Source organism: Meles meles, chromosome 5 (genome assembly GCF_922984935.1).
Source record: "Meles meles chromosome 5, mMelMel3.1 paternal haplotype, whole genome shotgun sequence".
Lineage (NCBI taxonomy): Eukaryota > Metazoa > Chordata > Mammalia > Carnivora > Mustelidae > Meles > Meles meles.
In genome coordinates, this window is record NC_060070.1 from 61,818,796 (window position 1) to 61,829,731 (window position 10,936).

The 10,936-nt window shown below is 37.1% G+C and overlaps 1 protein-coding gene across 1 annotated transcript; it reads right to left on the reverse strand.

The window, feature by feature from the left end:
• Window positions 1–2,152: 2,152 nt before the first annotated feature.
• Window positions 2,153–4,242, reverse strand: GJE1 (gap junction protein epsilon 1). Its single transcript, XM_046006934.1, has 3 exons — window positions 4,204–4,242; window positions 3,308–3,490; window positions 2,153–2,548 (listed from the first exon to the last, which is right to left on the reverse strand). Exons 1-3 carry the CDS (start codon window positions 4,240–4,242, stop codon window positions 2,153–2,155), a joined length of 618 nt encoding a protein of 205 aa, XP_045862890.1.
• Window positions 4,243–10,936: the final 6,694 nt, after the last annotated feature.

Here is a 10,936-nt window from a genome sequence, read left to right on the forward strand (position 1 = left end):
TGTGATGGTATTAGGAGGTCAGAACTTTGGAGAGTGGTTAGGTCATGAGGGTAGGACCCTCTTGAATGGGATTAGTGCCCCGATAAAAGGAACTCCAGAGAATTCCTTCACCTTCTTTCTACCATATGAGGATCCAGGACAAGTCTATAACTCAGAAGAAGGATCTTACCTGAACTTGACTGTCCTGTGCTAAATAAATAAATAAATAAATTCAACCAGCTTGAAGATAGAATTTTGAGAGTGGTGGAAAGATAGCATTTCCAAAATACTGAAGGATCATCTGATAGAGTACTCAGAAAGGGTTTGTGTCAGTAAGAGTTACACTGGTTCCATCTAACAAAACTTAAAAGGAAGCACAGAGGATCAATCATTTCCAAGAAACTTAACTGTGCCCCAGAATAAAGTTTAAGAATATTTATGGGAAGACAAAAATATCCTGCATCCACCAAGGTAAAACACACCTTGTCTGGCACCGAATAAAAAAATTACTTCCAAAGGTGCAGGAGAATAGATCCAAGATAAACATGTTTATGTTTATAGGAGGATTGGTGAAAACAATACACTGTGGATGCAGACAATAAAAGATGGGCTAGCTACAGAGAATTTGACAATAATAATAAATGGGACGAATCATTGTTGCTGTTTCTTAGCACATAGGGTCAGTGATTCTAAACAAAGACAGTGAATAAATACTCCTTTTCAGGGTGGGCTCTTCCCACAGCATTCACTCTTTAAGATGCCACTGGACCACTCACTAAATATAAAGGTACTAAATCTTGGTTATCTTTGCCTAGGAACTCTTAGTACAGTACATGTTCAATAACAGATACTTAGCTCTTTGTTGAATGAAAATAAGTTAGCTCTTCTCCTGTGCTTTGTATGTGGAAAAAGCCTCAATGATTTAAAATCCTGAATCTAGAATTCATAACATTAAACAAAGGCTGAAAAATGCTTAAGAAAAATTTGAAAACCTCAGTATTTGATTATACTGTCTTTGCTAATAAGGTGTCAGTATAAAGCAGTCATATATAAAGATTTTAAATGATGTCAAATAAAGGTGATTATTGGTAAGACATGCAGATAAAAAGAATACACTGAGCTGGGGTGCCTAGGTGGCTCAGTGGGTTAAAGCCTCTGCCTTCGTTCGGCTCAGGTCATGATCCCAGGGTCCTGGGATGGAGCCCTGCATCAGGCTCTCTGCTCGGCAGGGAGTCTGCTTCCCTTCCTCTCTCTCTGCCTGCTTCTCTGCCTACTTGTGATCTCTTTCTGTCAAGTAAATAAATAAAATCTTTAAAAAAAAAGAATACACTGAGCTGGTATAAATTTCTCTGAAATGATTTCATAGCACTTCAGGAAGTCTAACTTAATATAAATATAGTTTTCCAGTTCCATAATCTTGAACATAAAAGCTACAGTTATCAGGATATCTGTAAGAGGTATTTTCTTTATTTTCCAACAAGAAACAAGGAAACCATTCACAATATTTACCATAGCATTTTAAATTTATTTGGTGGCTATATTACCATATTATTTAATGTTAAAATGGTCAGGAAAACAGTATAATATTAAAAATGTAATTACTCCATTTCTTTAAGTTAGTGATCAAACTACAGAATGACTTTAATAATTAATTTACAACTTTTGTGCTTAAACAAGTTACATTTTATATGAATGCAAATATAATAATACCCTCAAAGTTTAGCCAAAAGGGTTCAGCCTTTACATTTAGGAGATCTGAATTCTAGTGTGGTTATATGACTTTGGGCATATGTATTAACCTCTCTGAGATTCAATTCTCCACTTTGTGTAAAATAGATAATAAAAGTTTCTCTGGTCACAAAATACTGTGATTATTTGAGATGTTTTGTGTGAGAGAACTCTGTAAAAGTTCTATTTTAAAAAGTTAACATTAGTTCTGTATGTATTTTCTAGTAGGTGACAAAATTAAGACAGAATGAAATGTTTGTTCAGGAACACCTGCCTCAGAACTTAGTATAATGTTTTATATTAGACATGAAGTTCAGACACACTGGGGTAAGTTTAAAGAACAGATACTTTTGTTTGAAATTGAGACACTCACTGAATAAGATGAAACTGACTAAAAATGATTGGTAAAGAATTGTGGCGTGACAGTAAGTAATTACCCTTTTCGTCATTGCCTGATTAGAAAGCAAAATCTTCTAAATATGATCTCAAAAACTTCAGCAACACATAATACTACTGTAATCACAGTAAATGCATACATTGCAATAAGAAAAATGGTCTTCTCAAAGTGTTCTGGCACCATGCATTTTATAATAGTAAACTTTTTCCCAAGAGATCCAGCATCACACAAGTAGAGGGGTTTAACTTGGAAACCAAAGAGATGAATCTGAAGCCAAAATGCTATCACCTCTAGACTGATTCTTAGTAAAACAGAGAGGATATAAATCACAGTGTAGACAGGCTTTTGAAGAATGCATTCTTGATTGATGCTTTTACATGCAGCATAAAGATGGAAAATAGCTCCAGGAACCAGGACAATCACCAGTTGTAACGCCCAGAACACCTAAAGTATGTCAGAAATGTCTTAGTCAAATCAGTCGACCTATTACCAAAAACACATGAAAGAGACTGACTCTTAACAGAGGCAAACTTAACAATTCTAAGTTTCATAAGTCTTATGAGGAATAAAAATAATATAAGGAAGATAGTGATGTTGACCATCTTTAATTACTAAGATATAGTCCTATTTTGCTGTCATCACCTACCAATTATGAATAATAATGAAGCACTTTATTTTAACAGCTACCTAATTTCCATTTTCTGATTACAGGACTAGAATATAATTATAACATCAATAGATAACAGAATTCTGGATATGAAGGAAACTCTTGACCAACTCAAATTTTTTTTTTTTTTTTTTTTTTCTGGTCTAAGCCTGGGCTATTCATTTATTTTTTTTTTTTCAGCGTAACAGTATTCATTCTTTTTGCACAACACCCAGTGCTCCATGCAAAACGTGCCCTCCCCATCACCCACCACCTGTTCCCCCAACCTCCCACCCCTGACCCTTCAAAACCCTCAGGTTGTTTTTCAGAGTCCATAGTCTCTTATGGTTCGCCTCCCCTCCCCAATGTCCATAGCCCGCTCCCCCGACCAACTCAAATTTACCTGAAACATACAACAAGTTAGAGAACAAGTAATAATCCTAGAAATAATACCTGTTAGAGTATTCTTCATCTTATTATGATTTTTTTTTACATTTAAAAAGAAAACAGTTTTTATCTGGTGTAGAGGAAGGTTTACATGCACACAGAAAACTTACTTGTGGAGTGATTGGCCTAAACTGATTATAACAGAAGAGATTTATTTCTCTTTTGTCTGGATCACAACCGAAGTGCAAAGCCTCATTCCCATAGACCGCAAAGCCTAACACCCCAAGGAAGAACATTCTTACTGATCCAAAGAAAAGGGTGTGGAATTGACCAATCACAGTTGGAGGCTTCACCTGTTAACGGTTTTAGGAGAGAAAGATGGTTTGAAAACAAACATTAAAGAAGTACATGTTAAAGGATGTTTTCATTATCACATTTTAAAATATTTAAGATTCATGAATTTTTGAAGCAAGTTAGAATTTTAGACCTCATTAAGCCCAATGCAAATTCTGTATCATGAGATTGCTTACTCCTTTGCACTCTGAAAATATGAAATGCTAACAGTCAAATAAAGACATGTTGCTAATCAAATGTATGATATTGGAAATATTTAAAAAGCTTTAAATTCAATGACTATCCTTCCTATCCCTGTAATCCTTTTGCAATAAAATCAAGAGAATCTTAGAATATATAGGATCGCTTTTAGAAAATTAGATAATAAATTTAATATTAAACTCATTAGTATGCACACTACCTCAACAACCAAAGGATGTTTATTTAATTGTCATTACAGCTTATTTTCCACTTCTTAATTATCAGATTGAGAAGAGAGTGGCTAAACACTAAAACACTAAAACTTTAGTTTAAAACACTAAAGCTGAAAGTAGTTCCTGAATTATTCTAGTTATAGTTTTAAATTCAGAATATTTTGAAGCATACAATTGATATTTATATTATTCTCCATATATAGAGGTTCTTATTCATCAACACTTAATGCAAATCAGGTTAAAATATAAGACAAGACTCCAACAATTGTTTTTCGTTCATTTGTTTGTATAATACTTACACATCCTTCATAGAAGTTTTTGATGTAATTCAAAGACATGTCTCAGAAGTTGTTAGCCTGGCATCCCTGTGGGTTAATTCTTGACCCACATTGCCACTTCGTGTCTGCCAGAATCAAACTCATATTCTCTCATGACTCTTACAGCAGAAAACACTTACACTGCAAATTTCTTTCCCCTCCTCCTTTTCTTTCCTTTTTTTTTTTTTTTTCATAGATCTCTGGGGCCCCAGTCAACTTTCCTATCTCTGTCCCAAAACAAAACAAAACAAAAACAAAGAAAAGCGGAGGGCATGTGGTCAATGTAATAATCCCTTGACTCACACTGTCAGCAGAGCCAGCCAGCCAGATAGGAGTGCTAGCAAAGCAAGAGGCCAGTCTAACAAGAGCTCTGAGCCCTCAATGTCTCTCAATTACCTGAGAATCGCCTATATGTTAATCAGTGGACTTTTTAAAAAAGATTTTATTTATTTGACAGAGAGAGAGAGAGATCACAAGTAGGCAGAGAGGCAGGGAGAGAGAGATGGGGAAGCAGGCTCCCCACTGAGCAGAGAGCCAGATGTGGGGCTAGATCCCCAGACCTTGAGATCATGACCTGAGCCAAAGGCAGAGGCTTTAACCCACTGAGCCACCCAGGTGCCCCTAATCAGTGGATTCTTAAGCTTAGAGTTTTCTCCAAAATGTTTAGTGATCCTCCCCACTGCCTCCATTTAGGTATGTCTGAAAAGAAAATTACATGGGAAATCTTCCTGGTTCTTGTTTACTTTCATGGAATAGGATTAATTTCTGGGACATTTAAGAAACTGTAACACAGGTTATGATAGCTATTACAGCACTGAATATTACTCATATATTGTAATATTTGTCTTTTTGCTGAATGCTTACCGTGGACATGGAAAAACCTGCAGTTAGGTCTCTTTTCTGAGTGAAAAGATAGAGTACTGCCAACCAGGATGAAACCAGGATCTGGCAAAAATTATGTGAACAATCCTGCCTTCTCTTCTGTCTATCCCTCAGTAAATACACCAAGTGCTAGATATTGTTATGGGTGCTGGGATGAGCAGGAGCCAAAACAGACAAGGAGCTGCCTTCCAACTGATCCATCTGTATAGTATCTTCTACCCACCTGTGCTTCCATACAGACAATGGTGGGTCAAATCTGCTTATTCACCTGCCTTCCTCATCTTTGTTTTGTTTGTGATCTGTGAAAGTCATAACTCTAGACAAGTTCACTGTTTTCCTTAGCAAATGGAGAAGTGATTGTATAACCCATGCAATTATAGCCAACGGGCAAAGGGCCATATCCTTGTTGAATCAGGGTATTGTACTGGATAGGGGAAATAAACATGGATAATGTAATGATTTCTCAGAGCCATTGGATGAGAGAAATTGCTGTATATTCTCATCTTCGCAGAAACAGAATTCCAGGTTTGCTGTCTACTGATGCCTATGAAGGGGTATCCAAAAGCAAAAACTATCTTTTGCATGGGAGGAATTTTGCTTTGACTTCTACCATGTGCAATAATGGATGTGTTTGTTTAGACCATCACACACTAGGGTCAAACATTTAAAATCATCAAAGTCTTCCCATGTTTTTTCAGAGATGAACAAAATTAGCTTGAACCTTAATTGCATGTGTAGATGTAACTAATGAAACACAGTTTCATTTTCATTGTTGGGATCTATGAGGGACCAAATAAATAATACTGCTCTTCCCTTTATAGCTTATGATTCAATCGAGCCATAAGACAAAAGTATAAAGTACATAGAGGCCAAAATGTCACCCTTATTATACTCTTATTACCATAAAGATTGCGCTGGAAGAGGGACATGGTTTATCTCTTCGGGAAAGTGTGATTCTTAGGCAGACACAGGTGCAGGCCTCATCAATGCTGTATCCTGGCTGCCTTTCCCACATGAAGTGACTTCCTGCCTCTCTAAGATTTATGCATGAGAAGAGCAGAGCAAAACTGCTGATTTTTGTGGACAACTGGCTTCCAAAGGGAAAATGCTAAGAAGTAAATGATGAATGCTCAGTTTTACCTTCCAAATGTGAGGTCAACTCATCAGCTAAAACAGTGGCTATAGTGACCCTGGCCTCATGTTTGGCAATTGGTAGGACTGTTAATTAGGATGACAATCTGAGCTTCTTTACATGCTAACAGCTGACAGTACTAGAAGCAGCAAAAGAGGGCAATCCCCAACGTGCAAGCATTATTTAGTCCTCGGCTTGCTTCATGTTTGCTAATGTTCCATTAGACACAGCAAGTTACACTGTCAGCCCAAATTTAAGAAATAGCTACTACCTCTCAATTGACCTGCAGTCAGATTGCAGAGGTATGGGTACAGAGATGGGAATAATTTGTGACTGATTCTATGTTCTACAACAATATGCCCTCTGATCACACATATTCATGTCTCTCCCACATATCTTCACCTCATTTCAGCATTGTAAAAGTCTCATCCAATCATAACATTAAGGTTGAAGTACAAGGTTTTGTGATTTGCATCATGTGAAAATCTGGATGTGGCTGATATGTGGTTCCTTAGGAACCAGAATCTAAAGAAAGAAAAGGAAAAGTTAACTTCCACACAACGTTAATGCACAATAGTGTTATAGGGATTGAAGGACTCTGACGCCTCCACTTCCAATGTGGGAGAACAGGAGGCACACTGCTGTTACTGGTCCATAGCAATTTTGAAATTTTGCATAGGACATAATGCCAGTACTCCCTCTTCTGAAGGCACCGAATATCCCTTGATTAAGCCATAGTACTAGTTTTGACAGATGCTCCCCAGTCTATTGTACAGTACTTCTTGATCAAAGTGGTTTCCTGGTGCATTGTTGTCAATAGTCTGCGGCTCCATCCTCTGTGTTCTTAGCTGAAAACATCTAACCTTTTTCATTAAAAAAATGGTTGCATTTGAAACTGAGCAACATCCTCAGACTGCCCCCTGCTAGGAATCTGGAGGACCAGAAGGCTTTTTTTTTTTTTTTTAAGATTTTATTTATTTATTTGACAGAGAGAGAGATCACAAGTAGGCAGAGAGGCAGGCAGAGAGAGGAGGAAGCAGGCTCCCTGCGGAGCAGAGAGCCCGATGTGGGGCTTGATCCCAGGACCCCGAGATCATGACCCAAGCCGAAGGCAGCGGCTTAATCCACTGAGCCACCCAGGTGCCCCCCAGAAGGCGTTTTTACAGTTTGACTAATATTATCCATTTGATTGAAACTAGTAGTTGTTTTGCTTTTGTTTGTTTTGTTTTGTTTGCTGGTACAACTCTCTTAATCACTTTTTTAGTTTCCAATGTATCTGTTTTAATGCACTTAGTTTGAAAAAAGAGTTATACCCTCAATTATTTTAAATAAAGGATAAAGCTTCTCTGAGACCATGCTTTTAAAGATTTCTAGAAAACTTCTGTTTAATGAGATTTTAATTAGTCATGTCTTAAATATTTTGAGTTTTATCCAAGAATGTTATAGTCATACTACTGATTTGCTTTTTAATCTTACATTAGGAATTTTTACCTGCCAGGGACACTAGAAATGAAAACAAAACAAAACAAAACAAAAAGAATTCCCATGTAGCAAGTCCTGATCCCTCTATATTTTCCCCAAATTTTGCCTGCAATTTCATCTCTAGGTCCCTTCAGTAGGTCACTGTTCTCTTCTTATACCTTATTAAAAGTGGCTAGGAAAAACAAACAAACAAAAATGTGGCTAAGAGTACCAAATTGTTACTTTTAGAGTTCTTTCTGGATTTCTCCTTAGCCAAATCCAGATTTTCATCAGTATGTTTTTTTTATCTTTCATGTTATTTCAGGTGACTATTGAGCTCAACAGTCACCTGAAATATAATATAATATAATATTGTCTTCATATTATATTATAAGAGTCACCATATTTCTGGCCTGCTACAGTTATTTTCTCAATGCTTTTCCAGCTTCCACTAGTATTTTCACATTGCTTTTCTTGCCTTTGGTAATAGTTTCTTTGTTACTTTTCCAATTTCTGCCTACTGAAGATGTTACTGCATTTTTAGAGTTTGTTCTTGTAGTGTCTGACTTTTTTTTTTTTTTAAGATTTTATTTATTATTTAACACAGAGAGAGCACAAGCAGGCAGAGAGGCAGGCGGGGGTGGGGGTGGTGGGGAAGCAGTTTCCCTGCTGAGCAGAGAGCCCCATGTGGGGCTCGATCCCAGGACCCTGGGATCATGACCTGAGCCAAAGGCAGAAGCTTTAACCCACTGAGCCACCCAGGCGCCCCGTGTGTGACCTTTTGTACCAATATCTCCAATATCTGTATCAGTGGAGACTTTTTTCATAGCAAGTCACTCTCAAATTTAATAGCCAAAATAGAAAGTATTTATTTCATTCATGGTTTAGGAGACTATTTCACCTAGCCTGGACTGGTTTAGTAATCTCTGCTGAGTTCCTGCATGCATATATGGTTCGTCAACAGGTTAGCTGCCAGGTGGATTATCCAGGGTGACTTAACTCGCATGTCTGGAGGTTGGCAGACTTGGGCCAGAGTGATTTGGGTGACTAAGGCACATGTCTCTTGTCTTTCTGAATATTGGCCCAGACTTCTACTTGTGGGGATTACAGAGTTTCCAAAACAGAAAATTGAAAAGGCCAAAAGTGCAAGAACTTGTGAAGCCTCTGCTTGCTTCAGAGTTGCTAATGTCCCACCAGCCAAAGAAAGGCTCATGGCAACCTTGGATGGATTCCAGCTTTTAGTAAGAAGATCTGAAGTTATATTTCAGTGGCAGGGATGTGGAGAGGTGAAGAATGTATAGTGATTTTACAATCAACCCCATGACTGGGGGCATTATGTAAAAAAATATAATATTCAAGAATCTTGTTTGTTTCAAAATGCAATTTGGGAATCAAAGATATGTACATTCTTCCTAGAGAATCAATTAATGAAAACTAAAGTTTGGGGCCATGCTTGTATGCTGTCCACTGAGCCTTCTTTCCTGATGTGAAAAGCATATGAGAAGAACTAGAGTAGATGGGAAAAAACCCTCTTATAATAATATATTAGCCTATGGGATGGTTTCTATCTGCTATTAAGTATTTTTAAAAAAATTATCTCCCCAGAGTTCTTACAACTTTGTGAGATATATTCTCTTACAGGTCTATTTTACAGGTGAAGCCCAGAGACTGTAAGTAATTTACCCAAAGTTACAGTTAGTAGATGGCAAAACCAGGGGGTCAAAGATAGTGAATGAATTGCTTTTTGTTAACCGGTGAGCTATAGGCACATGAGAATATTATTGGGGTGATTGTTAGGACCCTGAAACATGAGGAATTAAGGGAAAATAAGTCTGGACTTTCTTATTTTCTCCTGCAAAAAGCTCAGGGGTTATTAGTCTGTGGAGGTTGGCCATTTTCCCATTCCCTTGGCCTGTTCTCAATGTGAAGAGGAAAAGCCAAGCAGAGAACTAACACAGTGTAATATGTGCCAAGGGAGTACTTGAGAAATGTGAATGACCCCCCAGAAATGATGTCAGCTAAATTTCTTTCTCATTTGGTATCCGTGTGAGGAGGAAGGACCACATGAGCTCTGGAATCAGAAAACCTATGTTTGGACCCTTGTTTCACCACTTGGTTAGATCTGAGATTTCGGGAAAAGTTATTTACTGTCTCCGATTCTCAGTTTCTCTAACTGGGGTTGATGGTAGTATTTACCTCACAGGGTTGTTGTATGAAGATTATTAAAAGTATTTGGGAAAACATTCCTCCTGTGTTTAATAAGACCCTCAATCATCTTTTTTTTTCCATTACTTTTTTTTAGTTATTCAGACTACAGAATGTTAAATTAATTATCCCTTTTAAGAAAGGAAGAGTCACTGCTTTCTTCAACATAAAGAATGTTTGTATTGGCCATGAAGAACATTTTTGGGAAAAATGGATAACGTGCAAATCCCACTTTTTAAAAAAATTTTGTTGAGGTATATAACATATAACATTATGTTGGTTTCAGGTATACAATGTAATGGTTTGATATTTGTATATATTTCAATATGATTACCACAATAAATCTACTTAACATTTGTTACCATACATAGTTACAAAAATTTTCTTTCTTGTGATAAGAACTTTGAAGATTTATTCTTTCAGTCACTTTGAAATATGTATGTTTATTTTCAATGTCTTTCCTCTGTCTCTGTTTGATCTTTTTTGGGAGGGAGTGTCTCTTCCTTTAGAGTCTACTAAGATACCAAGACAAGTGGGACTGAAGCCCAGGGAAGCTTTGAGTAAATTTAATTACTAAAACATACCTCTACTCTCCCAGCTCCAAAGATTTTAAAATGAACAGATCACCTCCATCAATTTCCTGAGTAATTGGCCCCGAATTTGAAACTATAGTACCAGCTTGCTTGCTTAAACTTGCTTAAAGCTTTTCATTTTAGCAGAGGAGTGAAAACAGATTCACATCTTTTCTACTTCTACTGTTACTACTACTAGTGCTTTCACACACACATACACACCACACGTACAGATGCATACACAAATTGCTGACATTTATTGATTACTGCTATTTTCCGGCACTACTCTAAACTATGGGAGTCATGTGTAATCTTTTGCCAGATATTCTTGCAGTCCTAAAATTTCTGAGATTAAAAACTTTGAAGACCTGTGTGGTCTAGCCCAGAAAGGGGAAAACCCTCTAATTTTGCACACAACTCAAGGTAGGACCAAATGAAATAACTGTAGAAAAGCACTGGTCAG

Excerpts from the sequence above, each read along its gene's own strand:
- GJE1 (XM_046006934.1), bottom strand. The coding sequence starts at position 4,242 with ATGTCTTTGAATTACATCAAAAACTTCTATGAAGGATGT. Across the intron at positions 3,491-4,203 it reads AAAACTTCTATGAAGGATGT|GTGAAGCCTCCAACTGTGAT; the intron begins GTAAGTATTATA and ends AACCGTTAACAG. Across the intron at positions 2,549-3,307 it reads TTAGGCCAATCACTCCACAA|GTGTTCTGGGCGTTACAACT; the intron begins GTAAGTTTTCTG and ends GACATACTTTAG.